Here is a 21,980-nt window from a genome sequence, read left to right as displayed (position 1 = left end):
GAGCATTTGTCTGATACAGCTGTGTCTGTTCTGTGTGCTTCTGTTTCACTCAGAAAGGAGTTCATGAGCTTCAGTGTTGGCTGCAAACTACATTGACAGTAAGTACATGATTTTATTCTGGAAAATGTATTTTGAGCTGCATGCTTCCCATTGAACTTATTACAAACTGTTTTGTTTACATATGAATTGTTTTGTGTGATTGTGATTATTGTGATTAATGTATTTGGACACTAGCCAAGACTTAGATGTCCAAGATAGATGTCATGTCATATGTCAGGGGATCATGGGGTTGAATTATGTGCAGCATATGTTTAGACAGAGTCAAGATGTTAACAATTATATGCTTTGGATAAAAGCCCCTTACAGGACAGGTCTCAACAAGTAGTGGTTAACGGTACAAATATCAGCAGCGCTGTGCTCATTTCAATAACTGTCTATCCAAGTGTATCAGATCATGTCAGCCAAAATCCAACGATTCTTTGACTCACACGCAAATTTCGGACTATAAACTCTGCTTCAGCTTTGTATGTCTGTCTGGCTTGTGAAGACTCTGGTCATGTGCAGTGAGAGCACGGGTAGGCTGGTTGGTTAGTGACAGACAGACACGCCCACCAATCATTTCATTTGGTCCAAATGATTGGTCCTGTGAGAGCCACAGACACTAGCTTCTGTCTAAAATCTTATTTTATTTTATTGATGACTGTCGGGATGTGAAGAGGATTTCAACAAATAAAATGGAACGTTTTTCAGAACAAATTTCGAGCCCTACCTTTAACTATTGTTAAAGCCACACATTTACTGTGATAAATACTCCTAATGTTATATTGTAACTACATTAGATATTGCTATTGTCTTACTCTAAATACATGAAATACTTTTACTGTGATATTTTAACCACATAAATTACATTTACTTTAATATTTTACCTATGTTTAGGACCTTAACTGTGATATCTAGTTACATTAAACACTGTTATTGTGTTCATCAAACTACATTAAATACTTTATCGTAATATTTTCACTCCATTAAAGTACTTATACTGTCTATTTTAGCAACATTAAATACCTTTACTCTAATATTCTAAGAAAATCTTCTACCATTACTGTCATATTTTAACTACATTAAATACATTCACTTTGATCATTTAAGTAGATTAAATATTATTATTGCCATACATTAAATAAACTTTTATTGTCATTTAAAAAATTTAATATTTTAACTTTACAAAATACTTTTATTGTCATACTTCATTAAATTATTTTACTGTGATATTCTAACCACATGAAATACTTTTACTGTTCTTTTTTAACTACATAAAGGAGCTTACTTATCTCATCATACTTAAAGTGCTAAAGTACTTTTACTGTCATACTGCAGCTACATCAAATACATTGACTTTGATTGGTTAACTGCATACAATGATTTTGCTTGATACTTGATAAGCACATTAAACACTAATACAGTGGTTCTTAAACTACATCAAGTATTTTACTATCATATGATAACTATATCAAATATCTTGACTGTCATAATGTAACTGTAAATAAATATTTTTACTGCTATCCTACTTGTAGGATATTTGCGTATTTAATCATAGTCTGAGTACGATTTTTAAAGTAGTAATATTTTACTAAATAAAGGATTTTACTGAATAAAAGATGTCAGTTAAAATAACAAAACATAACAGAAGGCGTGACTCTTGGCTGGGTCCATATTTTAACTGCAGTATCAGTATCAAGTGTGAAGAATAAATACAACTCTCTTCAGTTTTGATATTACACTGAGGGAGAATGGGTTTGCAGGCATTAACACACAGTTCATATGAATACACGAAACACAACCAGCATTAATCAATTGCTGCAGGCGTAAAAAACTTAACACTAAATATACAATAGATATGAAATCATCACAAAAAAAAAAACGTACCTACAATATTTAAAACAGCAGCAGATGAAGCCACAAATAGAAACATTGTTAGTGTCGTGTTGGTCGAGATGATTCTGACCCAGCAGGTCTCCCTTAGTCAATGTCCTCAGGAAGTTTGACTGTGTAACAGTAAACTTTTACGGTACATTTTATCCTCATGTTACTTCTATATCTGTATTTGTTTTCTTGACCATGATACTTTTATTACCTGTCCGTTGTGGTGAATGTTTGACTGCTGGTCCTGATGCACTGTGATGTTTGGTGCAGTTTGGTAGAGCAGCCGCTAGAGGACAGCAGTGTACAGGTTTTAATCCTGCACAGATGAGGCGTTACTCGGGTGATTATTGGGTAAAAGGTCTTTCCTTTTAAAGCATCTCTTATTTGAGTTTCAAAAATAAAGTAAATATTACCAACAAAATGAACAATAACACTGCACAACATGTCAAGTCTTTTGTGTGAATCTCATGGGTGGAGCTATTGTCACTTTTGCAACTATTATCAACCACATCTGTGACTGCAGCTGCCATTAAATGTAGCTTTTTGACTCCTTTTGAAAACTCCAGGGCAACAAAAACAGTTTCAGGTAACAGCAGAAAAAGCTGGATCTGGAAAACAGGCTTTAAGAAAATTACACAGCGAGGCGGGGAGATGAGGAACTCCTCCAACCTAAGACACTGATTTCTTCAACATTAGTTATTTCCTCCATTGTTATGTTAAACTCTGTTATTAGCTCATCATTGGGCTTGGGAAGTGTTACCCCCCCCCCCAAAAAAACCAACTCTTTATTATGTATGCCCCTAATATTCCATGTACATATTTTAATTACAGCGCTAGTCTCAATGATAGCACAATAATAGCTGAGGGCGGTTGTTGTCCTAAATCTGTATTCACTTTTAAGTCCATAACGACTTTGATATTTTTGAGTCCATAAAATCAATGCAAGCAAATATTTTGTCAGCCCTATAACTTCCATATTGATGTCTTTTCATTAATAAATGTAGCCTACTAACCATGCTGGTCATGTCAGTAGGATTCTCAGGATATCCTGACATAAAAGGTAAAAAAAATGTTAAAAAACCTAAGTACTACAACAGCAGCTGACATGAATTCAAAGTGAGAGGAGTGGAAAAGAGGCTTATAGTGAACATTGAGTCACTGCTACCATCTACTGGTGCAATCGGTAGGGACGGTGAAGAGGACAATCTGAGCTTGACACTCAGTTTATAAAGCTTTTCTGATCATAGTAGTGCAGATGTTTCTTTGTTGTATGAACGCTAACCAGTCCTCAGGGGTGGCACTGGATCTAGCCTTGGACATGGCTTTGTCTCTGTTGGCAGACTGTATCTGTTTTAAATAAGACATTTGAAGGGGGCGTGTCCGTTAGCAATAACACTAAAAGGCTGGGAAAAGTTTTCCAATCTCTTGGCTGGATTAGAAATGATTAGAAAATTAATGATAAAGGGAAGTCGCTCTTTGTAAGAGTGCTCGATGCTGCACGTTTCACCATTATTAACACAGTACCTGTTTTAATCCTGTTTGGAATGGGCTGTGTACTTGGTCTGTTCCTCGTCATTAGTGAGTCCTCCTCAAACATGATCCTGTTACTTTTTAATGTTTGTGTGCTGGATGGCTTGTGCATAGCTTTTTATAAGCAGTCTATGGGACAGAGTGAAGTTTTAAAAAACTGTGTGTTCATCCTACCTGGTTTATCTGCAAGGAAGATTTGATAGTCAATGTTTTTCAAAAAATGAAACTGAATGGTCTGAAATGGTGAAATGGTTTGTGAATGATGAAAAAAAATTATCAAATAATCTGGTAGCAATTTAGACCCACAATTTAACCCATTTGCCAACTGCTGTTGAATTTGATCTGAGGACGTAAAAGAGGACACGTTCAACTCGGTCCTCAGACTCAGGCCCACTGCCCCGTCCCCACTGACTGCTACAGTGCACTGGTCACCTGTTTATTACATTTTTATTGAAATTGAACATAATGTGTATGCATAAATTCGACACTGCCCTTCCCTAGGGCAATGACAACACACATACCAAGTGTGAAGTTGATAAGATGAATGGTTTGTGAGATATACATTCCACATTCAGACAGACAGGCAGACGTTTGTAGAATAAGAAGGTAGATAATAATGTCATTAAGTTAAATTTTATATAAATAGTTGTTGGTAGTCATTAAATTGTATGTGTTTGTGTATTTCTTTTATCTTTCAGGACTTATCTGGTCACACTTCATTGCTTAGCTACTGAGAAATTAATGAAAAATGGGGAACGTACCATCAGAGAGTAACATGGGCAACAGCCTGAGATGCTGTGTATGTGATAAAGTCTTGCCTCCGTGCCATTCTTTTGACAATTTGTACAAAACTACTCTCCATGGCCAATATGTTTATGTCTTCAATGGAGGCGAATACTACAAACCAGTCGGTTACGATAATCGATACCATTGCCAACATTGTTTTTATAAGCCAATCAGAGATGAGGAACAAAGGCAAAGAGAGGAGGAGAGGAGGAGAGAAGAAGAGAGAAAGAGAGAGGAGCAGAGAAAAGAAGATGAGAGAAAGAGAGAGGCTCAAAAGGCTGAAAAGAGGAGACAAGAAGAACTGAATCAAAGGCTTGAGGAATCACAAAGGCAAGCGGAAGAGCATGAAGAGAGCACCATAAAAGAGGAACTTGTGTCCAAGCGACACGTTCTAATAAGCCATCTGGATGAGTTTGATGCAAAGTACAAATCTGATTATGATGATCTTCTGGAAACTCTTTCATCAAAATGCAGCATCCCGGTGTCAGACCTCAGTCTGGTTCAGCTGAGTGCTGACCAGCTGGGCAGCATCCTGTCAGCCCTGGACAAACTCCTGTTTGATGAATGGATCAGTGCTCCTCCATCTCTGAGCACTCTGCAGCATGCCCAGGTGTTAATCACAGAGCTGTGTGCCCTGTCCCTGGAGATATCTGAGGGAGTTTCCCTGAAGGGCATCTCCAATCATGTGCAGTCCCTGGTGAGCCACATCAGCCAATCAGCATGCAATGTCTCTGAGAGTTTCCTGCTGACTCAAGCCCTGTACCTGAACCTGATGCACTTCTTCACTGACCCTGGCAGCTGTGATGCAGCTTTCATAGCTAAACAATGGGCTGAGCAGGACCTCACAGCTGAAGATCTCTTTCTTATAGAATTCTTGGGCACACTCACAACATCACTACAGAGTGCAGTTGGAAGAGCATCCACGTTCATTTTGAAGATGGAGATCCAGTGCTTGGAGCTTCTCCTATCCACACTCACACATCTAAATGGCAAGGAGAGACATGTAGGATTCAATGAAATACTCCTCAGAATTGTGCAAACAAACAAATGGACACCAACTGAGGCAGTGACTCTGCTCAAAGTGCTGTCAGAGAAATATAAAGAGGATGCTCCCATCACTGAAGTGCTCACATTAGTACAAGTGTATGACCTATCACCAGAGTGGACAGATGACTCCGGACACTCCCTCACCCAAGCTCTGGACGTCCTTGGCCCTGAGAGATTCCTACTTGACTTCTGTAAGACTCTCAGAAAACAAGATGAGAGCAGTCTAGATTCAGCTCTAGCAGAATTAAAAACACTCAATAACTTAGATGATTCTGTTGTCACCATGATGAAAAACATTACCAATGATGTCCTAAAATATTCAGAAAATGCCCCAAAAGGTGAACCTTTTATGAGAGATTCCTTTAAAAGTGGAAACCTGACTGCAAATGAAATCCAAAACTCACTCTCTCAGCTGTGCAAAGCAGTGTCTGACACCAAAGGCTGGTGGCCAACAGTGCTGCAGATGCTGAGGTGGTGTGTGCTGGTGCTGACTGAGAAGACCACAACACTAGGATTGGTTGGTGTGGAGTTGGGCCCATGTGTCACAGCCATGTTTGCAGCCACAAAAGTCCTGATGGGAAAGAAAGTGGACATTGTGTTGAGCTCTAACATTCACTCACTCAATCAAACTAAAGAGTGGTCTGACTTCTACAAGCACCTGGGGATTTCACTCAACACAAACTTGAGGAAAGATAACACATCATTGATGGATGTCTATGAAGCCGACATTGTGTATGGTACAATGGATGACTTTGTGTCTGATTACCTTCAATGTGGCTTGAAGGGAATGGAAGGGGGGAGCCCTCTCCTTAGTCGAGGATTTCTCATTGAAGAGAGATGCCTCAGTGCTTCCTATAATCTGGAACTCTCAGTGCTCAAGGAAAATGATGCTTTAGTGTTTGCTTCAGAGACTCTGCAAAGCCTTATGGGTATGTTTTACAGTGAGGAGATGGAACTGAGAGACAGATTTATCAAGGCTCTTTTTCAGGTCCTCCATTCTAACCTTAACAAACGCACAGATGAAGACAGTAAAGTCATAGCCATTTCACAAAAATGCACTGGAAAAGATTTGCCTTCCAATAAGGTCTACATCCTGTCCATTCTTGAGAAACTCCTCCAAGAGTTTAGTGGAGAAACGGAATGTGAGAAACAAGGGGCATCCCTGGTTGGCAACTTGTGTTTGGAGATTCTTTTTTCCCATGCAGGGCAATTCCAGATGGTGTCAAATCTTACAGCACAAAAAAGATGGTCACCAGAGGAAGTTTTAGCCCTCCTTGTAACATTAACTGACCACCATCACGATAAAGACTGTATTTCTATCATGAAGATTTTACATCTGATAGAAACATATCAAGTGTCTTCTAGGTGGACAGATGAGAAGAATCAGTCTCTCCTTGAGCTCTTGAGCATGCTTGATACTAAGAAAGTGATGCAGCATTTGGAAAGAGGCTTTGAAGATGAGGAAATAAAAAGCCTTGAGTGTCTTTTTGATGAAATACGGCAGATGAAAAACATTGACGAAAAAACCCTGGAGAAATCTTATTCTATAGTAAAAGGGGTTCAAAACATGATTAAATCTGGTGAAATCAAAAAACACACTAATGTGACACTAATGAAGCTGAGTCATAGCACAAACACAGAAGACTTGCAGGAGATCCTGGCAGTCTTATGCAATGCTGTACATGTGTGCAATGCTGAAGAAAAGTGGTGGCCCAGAGCCACTCAGATGACAAGCTGGTGCTTCTTGGCCTTGTCTGACACTGGAAAGCTTCTGGAGATGGGAACTGGAGAGGGGAAGTCATCCGTCATAGCAATGTTTGCAGCGCTGCGTGTATTCCGGGGAGAAAAGGTTGATGTGGTGTCCAGCTCATCTGTGTTATGTCAAAGAGATGCAGAAGAATGGACAAACTTCTACAAGTACTTTGACATCACGGCTGACACAAACACAAACAAGACTAAAGATGAAGATAGAAAAAAATGCTACCAGAAGGACGTGGTCTATGGAACAATTGAAACCTTTGCTGCAGATCACCTTCGCCAGATATTTGAGATGAAGGATGTGAGAACAGATCGCAGCTATCAGTGTATCATCATCGATGAAGTGGACTCACTGCTGTTGGATCAGGGAGTGCAGCTGACATATCTCTCCAGCCCCATGGTCTCCATGCAGCACCTGAATGTTATCCTGGCCATGATCTGGGGCCATGCCAGCCAGTATGGCTTCTTGTCCACAGGACACATCACATTCGTACAGGGTCCCCCTTCTTCATTCTACAAGAGCATATTTGACTCAATTGACATGGATGGAATAAATGACCCCATGGACGTTTTACATATTGCTGAAGAGTCAGGGATTGTGCATAAGGGATTTACAGAGGAAATCTACAATAGCGAAAAAGATGAACTTCTCAGGAAACTGAAAACTGTGAGTCAGGATGACGTGATCGATTTTTTCCAAAAGATTGAGCAGTATGTCCCCTATGGTTTCACTGTGTACACGTTAGATGATAATGGATTGCTCTCTCTTAGAAAGGCCACACCGTACAACAACCCCGACATTCCAGAACTTACATTTCTTGTTTTGGATGATGGCTTGTGTTCTGCTCTCTATGATTCAGAGGAAGTTCTCGCCAATCCCATCACAGAATTCATCTTAGGTAAGATTCAGTACACTCCATGCACAAACAATACAGGGAAAATCAGCATCCCTGGATTCTTGAAAAATCTGATAGAGAGTAAATTGCCAGTTTGGGTTCAGAATGCCTTTCTGGCAAAGAGACTGAGGCAAGGACGAGAGTATGTTGTGGAAAATGACTGTGTCTGTCCCGTTGACTACAGATCCACAGGTATTGTGGAACTAAATAAGAAATGGGGTGACGGCCTGCAGCAGTTTGTTGAGATCAAACACCAAATCAAAATGAGCACGATTTCAACAGTGACAAACTTTATCTCTAACCTTTCCTTTTTTGAAAAATACAATGGGAAAATATATGGGACCACGGGGACACTGGGGAGTGAAACTGACATGCTGTTTTTGCAGGATCTATATCCCAATCTCTCAGCCTGTAAAATGCCAACTTTCAACCGGAGGAAATTATTTGAGGTCAAGGGCAATCTGGAGACTTCAGCTGAAGAGTGGAAATCTAAAATTACCCATGTGGTTATGGAACAAATTTGCCCAAATTCATACAGAGAGGGGAGAGCAGCCTTGGTGATCTGTGAAACTATTACCAAAGCCAAAGAGCTCTATGAAACGCTCAAAAGTGTCATCCCAGGTCAAATCATTCTCTACAGCCGGAGTGACAAAGACAGTTTGAGCAAAATAGATAAGAAACTGGATCCTGGGGATGTCATTGTTGCCACAAACCTGGCTGGACGTGGCACCGACATCAAAGTGTCTAAAAAGGTGAACAAAAATGGGGGATTATTTGTGGTCCTCTCCTTCCTTTCTGAGAACACAAGAGTGGAACTCCAGGCATTTGGCCGAACTGCACGCAAGGGTAAACCTGGATCTGCACAGATAATCATGACCACTGATCATCTACAGGAGTCCCTCAAGACAGTGTCTTCTCTGGAGGAGGCAAAGGAAACAAGGAATAGACTTGCAGCAGAAAGGACAAATGACATGATGGCTGATGTAACTGAGATGAAACTGCGGGAGGACCTTTTCGCAGAGTACTGCAAGACCCTCCACGGAATTTACAGGAACACCGATGGAGATGAGGAAAGAGTTGTTGTTGCCGTCATGAATGAGTTCTGGGGGATTTGGTTGCAAACTAAATCAGAGGAAATTGACAACTTAAAAAGAAATGAATTGGAAAATAGCTTGAAAGCTGATTTGTCCCTTGCACAAAGTCAGTCTCAAAGTCAGACTTCACCATGCTCCAGCATTTACCACTACATCAAGTTTGGGAATCTCGCACTGGGCGAAAAAAAATGGGATGTCAGCATGAAGCTATTTGAAAAAGCAATGGGACAAGATGAAAGTTGGGCTGCCATAGCTTTTTACAATCATGCATACTGCTCTATAAAACAGCAGAAGGGAGATTACCTGACTACGGCCAGCAATGATCTCAAGAAAGCACAGGAGTCTCTGAAGTACCTCAGTGAGGAATGCTTGGTCTGCCTGCAGTTTGTAAAAATATCTTCTGCTGAATTAAAAAACAGTGGACAACCAACCAGCCTTGAAAAACAGTTAACAACCAAGTGCAACTTGTTCAGCTACTTTGATAAAAACATTTGTGAGGCTATCGAGAAGCTGAAGGAAATAAAAGACAAAGGAAGGGATGCAACAACCAAGAAATTACCCATGTTCTCCCTGGTGTCAAGCACAGATGAAGATCTCCAAATAGAGGCCTACAATCTGTACAGTAAAGGTCTGGAATATGTGTTTTCCGTGGAAGAGCAGCCTCGGTTCCCATGGGAAGCTCTGCTGGTGTTCTGTCTCGGAATTCTGCAGATTATTGGAGGGGCACTGCTCACTGCCTTTACGTTTGGAGCATTAGCTCAAGTCGGCATGGGGCTGATCGTTGAGGGAATATCAGACTGCATCACTGGCATTGAGTCCATGATTACAGGAGAATTCAGTTGGCAATCATGGGCTATAGAAAAAGCAATATCTATTGGTATTTCTCTCATTGGGTTTGGGGTTGGAAAGCTGATTACAAAGGGCTTCAAAGCTGCTAAAATGTTGGTCAAGGGAATAGGAAAAAAACTTAAGTCATTACCAAAGTTTTTCTCCAAACAGGTTAAAGAAGGCCTTAGCGTTGTTACAAAGACAAACATGAAGAATGCAGTGAAACAAACAGCAAAGAAAATGGCAGAAGAAATCATTAGCTATGCATTTGGGAAGGCAGAAGATGCTGTATTGCAAGAAATACTGAAAGGCATTAAGAATGAGATGACAAAGGATATTGCAAATGATGTAAAAACCAACATGGAAAAGGATCCTTTGGCTGGATTGGTAGACTCCATTTTGCTCTCTCACCTTGAGGATAAAAAACAAATGTCTGATCTCCTGCAAGATAAGAACAGAAAGAGCAAACTTCTGGGTATTTTCAAGCAGATAAGCAAAACAGCCTTAGAGCCATTCTACGCTGACCTCGAATGGCAGAACAAGCTGAACTCATCCATCACCAAGGTGATTGACAGTGCAGCATCAGAGGCCAAAGGCAAAACACTTGCAGTTCTGAAAGTCATTCAAGGCATTCACATGGCCTCACTCGCAGCAGAAGCCACCAGTGCAGTGCTCAGGCTTTCAAGCCAGTTTTTCTCCAACCTTCACAAAGAGCTGAATACATTTAAAGAGAAAAACAAATTGACAGAGAAAGTGAAACAAAATGATCTGTCTCCTTCAGAAATGAAGATCCTGAAAGACTTCAAGCAGGATTTAACCAACGAAACCAGTGCTTTATTAGCAGATGCTTTGGTAGAAGTGTTCCACCAAAAGTTCTCCAGTCACTTTGTTTCCAAGGCCGTAGGCCAAGTGAATAATGTCATAGGTGGTTATGTAAGAACTGGCTTGAAGAGTGAAAAAACAGAGGACAAACTCAGGGCTGGACAAAACAACAGATACATCTCATACATGTCAGTAGACATGAATTCAAAACGTAAACAGGACAGAGAGTCTGGTAAACGCTCAGAGTCTCATGCTGAAAAGATCAAGGACTCCTCGACAGCCACTACTATTCTTGATATCAGAGTCCTTTCAGAAACCACTGGCACTAAGGTTGTCATCCTAACACAGGACAGCCATGGCAAGCTTACCAAAATGCAGGAGCTGAGCCCGAGCACCAAATCTGCCAGTCAAACGGTGACACTGATTTACACACCAAAGAGTTCACAACACCCAGACGGCCATTATGATGTGTCCATCAATAATAAGACAGTGAAAGTAACCAGCAAAGAAAAGAGCAGCCTGTTTCATGCTTTGGCACAGGGCATGAAACCAAATGCCACCAAAGAAGAGATTGCCTTGGAAGCAGGCCGTCTCCGATCTTTGGAGGCCGACACTCTAGTGAAACATTCGGATCGATGGGAGCCTTTCATCAAGTACAAAGAGAGGACGGATGAAATCAGAGGAGGGGACTGGTATATGGCAAAGGAAGCTGGACTAAAAAAGACAGTAAAAGAAAACAAAAAGGTGATCAAGGATGGAAAAGTGAAAAAGTACAACGACTGGGTAAAACATGTAAACAGCAAGCCAAGCACTGGACAGTTCATCAAAGCAGCTCACCAACCACCAGTGAGTAGTATATCGCAAGCTGGAGAATTGAATCAGAATAGCAAATTAGCCAAAGCAATGCTTGAAGTGGCACCAAAGTCAACTGCTGATGTGGACAATTGCAAAGGCCTTGGACTTCCAACTATTTATGTGCCAACAGAAATACAACGTGAGTTTCCCAGTACAACAACAAAACAATTCAGGGAACTATTGGCTCGCACAATCAGCCAGGACAATGTTGTGAGTGCCCTAAAACTGACCATTCTAGGTGCAATACCCAGATTCAAGTTCAATAGTGCCAAGAACTACAGAGACTTTCAGAACAACCGAGTGAGTAAAACCAGGCTTGCCATTTTCGAAAAAAACTTTGAGCAACATTCTCAAGATTTGGTCAACAAATGGTTCAACCATCTTCAAGACAAGGCTGTCATGACAAAGGCTGATCTTGACACCCTAACTGCATGGATCGACAACAAGGGCTTCGAGAATCAAACTGACCCACACAGGAAGCAAGTCTCCAAACTCCTCTAATGCAAAGGTAATATGACATTTAATCTAGAGTGTTTGATTGGATGGTAAATGTAAAAGAGTCTGGTTGGATGGTAAATGTAAAAGAGGCACGTGTTCACAGAGCAGCTTTGCATCCCATGCTGTAGCCATACCTGTGGGAAGAGACACAAATCGGTGATCAAAGTTATGATCAGATCATAAATTTTAACTTAACTTTTAAATGTAACCTCTCTCGACTAACCAGGCATCTGAGTGTCAGCTGAACATGTGCTCACTTCATTTCCTTCAAACAGCATCAGCAACACATGCTTGGCACCCTATCTGCATGGCACCAAATCATAAAGGATAGTTGCCAAGTGGATCAAAGGAGCAGTGTGTAGTCAGATTGATAATGTAGTTTAATTCAAGGATGAAAAAAGGCCATGTTTTTAGAATACTTATTCCAAGAGGATAGAACATTTTCAAATATGATCTCTTCTTTGTCTATCCTTTGCTCCGAGCCCAATTTAAGATCAATATGAGATTTAGACTATTTCCTCATACTTGTATGTATGTAGCTCCTGAGAAATAGTCTTCCTCTTGTCTCAACCTGATCCTTATTCCATATCTTTAATGATCCGACTTCTGTCTCTTCCCATTAATCTTTATTTGTGTCAGTGAGAACCAAAACTCAATGTGACTGGCTTACACATGAGCCTACACAACTTCTGGAATTTGTTTCAGTGATCAAATTCAAATCAAAGAAGCCAATGAACACAGTGTAAGAATTCCTGGTCAGGATGATTCATCTCAAATAGAGCTTGTCTCTTGCTCCTCATTTCTCCTACAACGGGAAGTTCAGGAGAAAAAAATAAGATGATTTATTTCCCAAGAGAAAAATTATGGATAATCTTGGGCAGCAAAATGTTCCTATATTTTTTTGGTATTTACTAAAATGTGGAAAAAACCTGACAAAGATCCCACTCTGGCACAAAGTGGCATAAATGTGCAAGTTTTACTTTTTGTTTTTGTGTATTCACTAAAACGTACACACAAGAGATGACTTACAGTGAATGGTCTACGTTATTATGGTTAGCAGTTGATCTAAGTGAAAAATGTACTTGTGTTCTTTTGACAGTGGGATATTGACACCTGACAATATGGCTGGCAAAGAAGTCAGGAAAACTACAGAGGTCTACATACCTGTCATGACGTTCGTGTAGACACCTCTCGGTATTCATTTTAATTATGTTTTTTGGGGGTTTGGTAAATTTATATTGTTTGGGATATAAAGCTATATCTTATCATACATTGGAATTTAGTATTCACATGAAAATGTAAGAGTTGCAACTTGCTATATAACCCAAAGATTACAGCAAGCATATCTTATCCTATGTATTTCACATGTGTTTTAGATAGCCTGTTTTAAAGTAAGTCTGAAAAAGTGAATTCCATGGTAAAATATTTTGTCTGCCATTGGTTATTCAGATCGCTACAACAATCATACATGCCATCAAGAAATCTAGATGTGTAATCAGAGAAATCCTAAATGCTGTTCTGCGATGGGATAAGTGTATTTCAGGCTAAGTTGTGTTTATTGTTGCTTATGTCACATTTAAAATGGGATTTTTTAGCCTTTTAACTTTGATTGTATTAACTTTAAAATGATTTAACAGACTTAAACCATATAAGTGAAACACAAGAGATGCTCTGTGGCTTTCTGTAGTATCCACATGATTGATGTGCGTTAATACAAGCTGTTGTTAAACTGAAGAGCATTCATCTATTCCAATGTGATCCTCAACTAAAAAGGAATTTTCTCTTTATTTTCTTTCATTTTATTTGTATGTGTTAATTTTGGGGTTTGGGTGAAGGTGTGGTGTGGGTGTGGGTGAGGTGTTTGGTTGTTGAACTGTAAGTATGTATGTTCAGATATATGGTATATATACACTGTCTGACATCTATCACACTTCGATATACTTGCACTTCCTGTGCAAGTATATTTGAGATTTATAGGGTACTGCATACCTGACATTCTAATCCCAACCCTTAATCTGCACTGTCGATTCCTTTATAGAGTGTTCAGTCGTATATTCTTTGGCTTGTCAGTGCTGTGTGAAAATCTCAAAATAAATCAGAATATCAACAACATAAGTATTGGTGTTTATTTCAGCAAAGGTTCCATCTGTACAGCTGCTTAAGGCAACCTGAAATAAAATGACCTGTTTTATAGAATTCCAAATATAGTCATGTGCATTATACATACCATGAAAAATTACTGTACTACAAACCCATAATGTTTGCATTGCAAACTACCAATGTCCATTATATAAAGCACCTTCCACAGACAATAGTCACAGAGTGCTTTGCAATGAAAGAGAGCAAATCAGATAGAAACAAATAAAGAAACTAAAATAAGAAATAGCTGATAAAATGTACATGAGGAGCACTTTGTTTTGCCTCCTTCTACAAATGAACTCCTTGTGACAAACATCTGCAGTTATTCTTAACATGTATTCTAACACAACATTACAGGAGAATGGTTATTCGGCGCATTTGTGTACATGTTGATAGCTTCGAGTTGGTTGATGAAACAGAAGGACTGCTGCCACTAAAGGATGGTCTTTACTGAAATGAGATGATCTTCTTCCTACCCTGCCTCCAGTCAGAGAGATAGTCAGTTACATCATCCAGTAGCTACACTAAACTTTCCCACAGTGAAGTCTGCTCAGCAGAAAAGAATAAAGCTAAATACAATTCAATCATTCAAATGGAGCCAGAGTGGTGTTTACTGTCAGTCACTGTGTTGTTAGCCAACAGTAACAATAAGCAGTTAAAACAAGTGCTGTATCCACACTAAACCAGCATCCTTCTGCAACTGAAAACAGCACAAGGCATTAGGCATCATAGATTTATGTGCAGGGGGTGCAGTAAATGGTAAATGTTTTGTATTTATATAGCGCTTAGCTGATGACCACTCAAAGCTCTTTACAGTACAGTTTTACATTCACCCATTCACACACACATTCATACAGTGCCTCTATTAGCAGCACTTTTTTGTTCTATGAGGGGCAATTCGGGGTTCAGCATCTTGCCCAAGGACACTTCGGCATGCAGATGGGGAAGACTGGAGATTGAACTGCCGACCTTAAGGTTGGAGGACGACCGTTCTACCCCTCAGCCACAGCCGCCCCAGTAGCTAGCAGGTTAGCCCACCTACAACAGATGATGACAGCGGGTGAAGGAAGGAATCGTTTTAGGTGCCCTAGTGCCAGGTTAAACAACTGGAGAGAGATATAATGAACAGTCTGCAGTGAAATCCAACACACTGACATTGAAAACAAATACATTTAGCTTTATTCATACTGAATCTCATCAAACCATCTCATCACTTCATCAGTTCTACTGGAAATAAATAATCAGTCAATGTCAAGCAATGTCATGAGATGGACAGACAGCTAGTAGTCAGCTATTAATATATTTGACATAACCTGTACATGTAAGTAAATGTTCTCAGCTCCAGCAGTATGCTTGAGCATGACAAGCTACAACACCATTAAGCTGATTTATGCATGAAAACATTACTATAAAACATTCACTCTGTGCACGTATTGAGACAGACCAGTTTGTCAAGAACAAATGGCAAGACCGGGCAGAGAGCAGCTGCTGCTTCCACCATCTCAAAAAGAGGAGAGCTCCTGCACCACGATACATCCCTACACCTGTAAATACGGGGGTCATAGCTGACAACACAGCTATTAAAAGTATTTCCTTTTAGTAATTACAGTAGTCTTTTTTTATTTAAAAAAATTGTGAAGTATAATATGAATTTCAATATTTAAACAATGAACAGCACCACGTCTTCTACTTAAATCAGTTTCCAATGATGAGAAAAGAGGGGATGTGGAGACTGAGAGAAGAGGGAGTGAAAGTGAAGAGGACATGGCTTGTGAGGAGATACAGATACCCCTCTTATCTGCTATCGGCCGGTTCAGAGGTTCAACTTGAACCAGTTTGCTTTTCTTGCTGTATGAACGTCACTCTATATAAGTCTGATTTTCCTGCAAAACTAGCACAAGCTCCACAATGGCAGACTACAGCTTCTCTTTTCACATCAAATCAAATTTATTTGTGTAGCCCATATTCACAAATCACAATTTGCATACAGGAAAAATGTAGAAACATCAGAGAGAGTTGCAAATGGGGGATTCCTCTCCCAGGATGGACAGAAGTGAATAAGATGCCGTTTCAGTTTTATTCAAAAAATATTCAATCTTCTTTGCAGATTACACATGACACAAACTCTGCTTTTAAAAAAACGAAGTAATAATCCCACCCTGGCCTCTGACGTAAGCAGTTCTATAAACAAGCAAACTGTTGCTACCAGAGTCCAACCAGTCTTTGTGTTTCGATTGCCAAAGAGCTGGTTCGAGACGGGCACCGGCTCTGAACTGGCCGTTGACTTGCCTTGTTGGAAAAGGGCCGAGAGAGAGCAGGGGGCGAGCGTCTATTGAAAAAATTAAAGAAACAAGAAAAAATCATCCAAGCTACATCACTGATCCTCACCCTGCAACACTCCTGACATGCAGAAATATGATTCCACAAAGCATTACTCATAATATAAATTACATATTCAGTAAGTAAATAAATAACGTAAAAAGTAAAGTATGATTTCTTATATCATGTGGCAGTATAATACACATTTATTAGGATTTTTTATTGCTGCTTATTTCAAACAGACGTTGTTTTGATTTTAATCTCACCATGTTCTACTCAGGATCACTGCTCCTCTACCCAGTGCTCCGACAGTAGCTTATTAATGCAATTGTATAATAATTTAAGTATTTATATTTGACCTTACAACTATTGTTACTCCCTCCTAGCAGGTCTACCTGGTAGCGCCATCCGACCTCTGCAGCTCATCCAGAATGCAGCAGCTCGACTGGTCTTTAACCTAAATTCAGTCACACTACTCCACTCCTCCGCTCCCTTCACTGGTTACCAGTGGCTGCCCGTATCCGTTTCAAAACATTAGTACTTGCATACCGTGCTGCGAACGGATCGGGTCCAGTCTACATCCAGGACATGGTCAAACGCTGCACCCCAGCCCCTTCACTCCGCTCTGCATCTGCCAATCGGCTTCTTGCTCCCTCACTGCGAACTATTCATGACAGTTTGCTGTCCTGGCTCCTAAATGGTGGAATGAGCTCCATAATGACATCAGGACAGCAGAAAGTCTAAACATCTTCCACCGCAAACTAAAAACACACCTCTTCCAACTATACCTTGAATAAAAGTTTAAACTAACAATTTAGTAGCACTTAAATGGCACTTATAGCACTTTGTAGTTTGGCTTTCTTGAAGAAATGGTACTTTCTTGATTCTTGTTGTTCCGGGTTTGTACCCTCATGGTTGAATGCACTTATTGTAAGTTGCTTTGGATAAAAGCGTGCCAACGCACACACTCACAGTGCTAGGAAAATAGATAACATTCCCTAGCACTGTGAGTGTGTGCTTTGGATAAAAGCGTGCCAACGCACACTTTCACAGTGCTAGGGAAATAGATAACATTCCTTGTAGTTTCAGGAGCAACACATTCAGTCATCAAGAGTGATATGTTTGACACACATCCTAAAATGAGCAGAAGATTTGTTAGATCTGTGTTAGATTCAGGAAACACCGTGGTTGAAAAATTCACAACCCCCTTAATATCTAGTGATAGCATCACAGAAAAATTCAAGTGTTAATTTTTGCTATCCTCATGTTGTCCAATTAATTTGATGGGAAGAGATGTAATTTGTCTTGTGGGCATTTCTCTCGTTTCCACCCCATCAGGAGTCATAGTGGTCCGAACGGCTGATCTGGATCCACCCTAGATTTACACATGCATTAAGTATAATGCTGATTCACTGTTATATGCGTATGAGTAGAAGCTTTGTTCATCTGTTGTCACATCAATCAACACTGATCTAGTGGATAAGGCACATTCAGTCACACTAAGAACAGACACCACGTATATGCATCCAGAAGATTTACACTGCACTGCACACATACACAAAGGGAAAGATGCAGATTTTGAAAAAAGATGGTTTAGAGAAAGTTGTGAAGAAAGTTGTGTGAGAGAGAAGTTAACGCTAAGTTGCATGTTCTGGAATGAACATAGATGTGCTGTTTCTGTAATTTTACAGAACCAGAAAATAAGTCACCCTCTCAGTTCCTTCACAGATGTTCAGAGGCTGTTTCCTTTTTTGACGTTCCTGGTTCACACTCACATGTCTTGCTGTCAGAGCACAGAAAATATAAATGGCAAGACTTGAGACCATGGATAAAAAAATGTCAATGCTGACATTTGGGAAAAGACATCAGATCCTGTAGTTCAATATAATCCATTTTTGAAAGTGATTAGAAAATGATTTTCATCTGTTGTTCACACATTCAGGACTGTTCAACTGGTACCAGACACACATACAGACACCCAATATGCACATGCATATTTACATTATACAAACAACATTTCAAGGGCACAATCATGATGTGGCTTTAATTCAAAACATGGAACTTGTGGTTATCACACCATAATCTGACAATATCCACTGAGACAGGAAGCCATCGATGGTATTACACCAGTTTTCAACTCTCTATTGAGGGCAGGTGTAATTGTTCCTTGCAAGGATTCACTAGTGCACACGATGATTGGCGATTCATCCAAGATTTGTAAGTTGTCAACGCCGCAGTACAACAACGTGCTCCGTCTGTTCCAAATCCTTAAACAATGCTCTAGCAAGTTCCGCCGGATAGTAAATGGTTCTCTGTTGTTGATCTGGTTTGTGTTTGATTCTAACAGCGAAAGTTATACCTTCACACGCCTGTATCAGGGCTATTGTGAATCACTGACCATTTACAACCAGGCACTAAAAGAAAGCTTAAGATCATTAGAGATAACACCAGGAAGTGCACTTTTACAATATGTTGACAATGTAATGATTTGTTATCGGACTAAGAATAACGTGAAAACGATTCTGTGGCTCTCCTAAAACATCTAGCTCCAGAAGGTCATAAGGCAAGCCTGAAAAACTGCAGTTTGTCAAAGAACAAGTTTCATTTTTAGGGCATGTGATCACTGCAGAGGGCAAATCCCTCTCCCCTAAGAGAGTAACAGCAATTTAAAATATTCCTAAACCTGTTACAAAGAAACAAGGAATGTGCTCATATTGCAGATATGCTGTCCTCGAGGCAAACATGGGGGCAAACAGAGACCTGTGGCATTTTTCTCAGCAAAACTTGAACCTATTGCTGCAGGCCTCCTTACTTGTCTTAGAGTTGTAGCAGCTGCAGAGGAGGCTGAGAAGGCATCCAATGATGTAGTAGGATACTCCCCACTCACCCTGCTGGCCCCAAATGCTGTGTCTGTGATTTTGTTGGAACAAAAGACATCTCATTTGTCTGCTGCACGCTGGTTTCGTTATAATGCTATTCTGTTGGAAATGCCTAACATCACTGTGAAAAGATGTAATGTTCTAAACCCAGCTACTCTTTTTCCAACAGAAAGAGATGGTGAACAACACAACTGTGTCGTAACAATAACCTAAGTTTGTTCCCCCAGACCAGACTTACAGGAAACACAATTGCAGAATCCAGACTTTGAACTGTTTGCTGATGGATCAGCGTCTCGCAATTCAAACACAGGAGCAAATCAAGTTGGTTTCTCTGCGGTAACAGCACATGATACATTGATTACACGACCACTCCCTGCTTCTCTGTGTATTGGAAAATTCCACTGAAATGTAGTGGAAAAATAACTAAGTGTCCTTTTTTATCACTTATTTACTTTCCAAAGAATTGAATTTATGTCTTCTCTATCTCCTAAGGAAACATATGTAAATCAGTTTTCTGTGTTTTGATTCCTGTCTCAAACTGCACCTACAGAACCAGTCTGAACTGGCTCAGACAAACAGCCTTAGTTCTCCGATATAAGATCCTTGCATTTGACTGTTCTTCATCTTCACTCTGAGATCCCTGTGATTCTCTGTGTTGATCCTTTCTGCAGAAAGCTCCTATTAAAATACACAAAGACAAATTTGGTGTTCCAGCCTCTTGTATTTTCAGATTTCCATCACAATTGACAGTGAAAGAATTGAATAAATAAAATAAGAAATAAAAGAGTGAAAATGCAGTGTGAGGAAATTATTTGATTTCATAAAAGGCTATGGCAAACAGGAACGTTTTCAGCATTTAAATAAAAGAACTACGATTTGCAGCGGACCTGTAGTTCTCCAGGAGCTTGTTCCACAATTGCAGAGCACAGAAACTGAATGCTGCTTCTCCATGTTCAGTTTTGACTGTGGGGACAGAAAGCAGACCTGTTCCAGACAACCTGAGGGGTCTGGATGGTTCATAACGTAGCAGAAGATCTGTTTCTTTGCCCTGAACCATCAGTGTTTTATAAACCAACAGCCTGATTTTGAAGTTCATTCTTTGACGGACAGGGAATCTGTGTAAAAATCTCAGAACTGGAATGATGTTGTGATGGAAATTCATCTTGAGATTTGAAATAATGAAATTCTCAGACTGGAGTTGCCTTTGAGTCTTTTTAATAGTAAGCTCTGCAGAGGTTACACAACAAGCACGGGTGCTCAAAATGGAACTGCCCCAAAGTTTACAAAAGCCAGAACTTATATCTGCTGTGTCCATCCGCTGTAGCAGTTGGAAGAAAACATCACAGAATAAGGGCATACATCCTGTTTGTCAAGGTTATAGCAGTGAGACACCGCCTACAGTAGCTTATTAATGCAATTGTATAATACTTTAAGTATTTATATTTGACCTTACTTTTTAAACTTGTGTTTTCAGTTGATTCTCCATCTTCCCTCTCCCTTCTCCATTAATCCAAATCAACGTAAGAACGTATCACAGGTAATAGTCAGACAGACAGCGAGTAGACAGACAGCTAATATCCAGGCAGACAGCTAGTAGTCAGGCAGACAGGTAGTAGTCAGGCAGACAGGTAGTATCCAGGCAGACAGGTAGTAGTCAGGCAAACAGCTAGTAGTCAGACAGAGAGGTAGTAGTCAGGCAGACAGGTAGAAATCAGGCAGACAGGTAATAATCAGGTAGGCAGGTAATAGTCAGCCAGTCAGGTAGTAGTTTCCAGGGAAAGACTCTCCCACCCACGACCTGACTATTCCCTTTGACAACTCTGTGTTAGCCCCCACCCAGACTGCTAGGAACCTGGGTGTGGTCCAGGCTCTGGTCATCTCATGCTTAGACTATTGTTACTCCCTCCTAGCAGGTCTACCTGGTAGCGCCATCCGACCTCTGCAGCTCATCCAGAATGCAGCAGCTCGACTGGTTTTTAACCTAAATTCAGTCACACTACTCCCCTCCTCCGCTCTCTTCACTGGTTACCAGTGGCTGCCCGTATCCGTTTCAAAACATTAGTACTTGCGTACCGTGCTGCGAACGGATCGGGTCCAGTCTACATCCAGGACATGGTCAAACGTTACACCCCAGCCCGTTCACTCCGCTCTGCATCTGCCAATCGGCTTGTTGCTCCCTCACTGCGAACTAATCATGACTGTTTGCTGTCCTGGCTCCTAAATGGTGGAATGAGCTCCATAATGATATCAGAACAGCAGAAAGTCTAAACATCTTCCACCGCAAACTAAAAACACACCTCTTCCGACTATACCTTGAATAAAAGTTTAAACTAACAATTTAGTAGTACTTAAATGGCACTTATAGCACTTTGTAGTTTGGCTTTTTTGAAGAAATGGTAATTTCTTGATTCTTGTTGTTCCGGGTTTGTACCCTCATGGTTGAATGCACTTATTGTAAGTTGCTTTGGATAAAAGTGTCAGCTAAATGAAATGTAATAATGTAGTCAGGTAGCAGTCAGGCAGACAGGTAGTAGTCAGGCAGACAGGTAGTAGTCAGTCATTACATTCAGTCATTCTTCCATTACACTATAAGTCCGACCCATTAA

General features: G+C 40.3%; 1 protein-coding gene and 1 long non-coding RNA gene across 2 annotated transcripts in view; one reads left to right on the top strand and one right to left on the bottom strand.

The window, feature by feature from the left end:
• Window positions 1-14,167, bottom strand: part of LOC117767920 — a 34,506-nt gene extending 20,339 nt beyond the window's left edge. The window contains exon 1 of the long non-coding RNA XR_004614956.1: window positions 13,979-14,167. This is a non-coding gene — a long non-coding RNA (uncharacterized LOC117767920). The remainder of the gene's footprint in view (window positions 1-13,978) is intronic.
• LOC117767803 lies at window positions 54-13,828 on the top strand. Its single transcript, XM_034595676.1, has 3 exons — window positions 54-98; window positions 4,152-12,047; window positions 13,137-13,828. The coding sequence occupies exon 2, from the start codon at window positions 4,202-4,204 to the stop codon at window positions 12,038-12,040; it is 7,839 nt and encodes a 2,612-aa protein (XP_034451567.1). The 5' UTR covers window positions 54-98; window positions 4,152-4,201; the 3' UTR covers window positions 12,041-12,047; window positions 13,137-13,828.
• Window positions 14,168-21,980: the final 7,813 nt, after the last annotated feature.

The sequence above is a fragment of the Hippoglossus hippoglossus genome, chromosome 9, assembly GCF_009819705.1.
Source record: "Hippoglossus hippoglossus isolate fHipHip1 chromosome 9, fHipHip1.pri, whole genome shotgun sequence".
Lineage (NCBI taxonomy): Eukaryota > Metazoa > Chordata > Actinopteri > Pleuronectiformes > Pleuronectidae > Hippoglossus > Hippoglossus hippoglossus.
Note: the sequence above shows the minus strand (reverse complement) of the source record. Positions and strands in the feature narration are given on the sequence as shown.

Excerpts from the sequence above, each read along its gene's own strand:
- LOC117767803 (XM_034595676.1), top strand. The coding sequence starts at position 4,202 with ATGGGGAACGTACCATCAGAGAGTAACATGGGCAACAGCCTGAGATGC.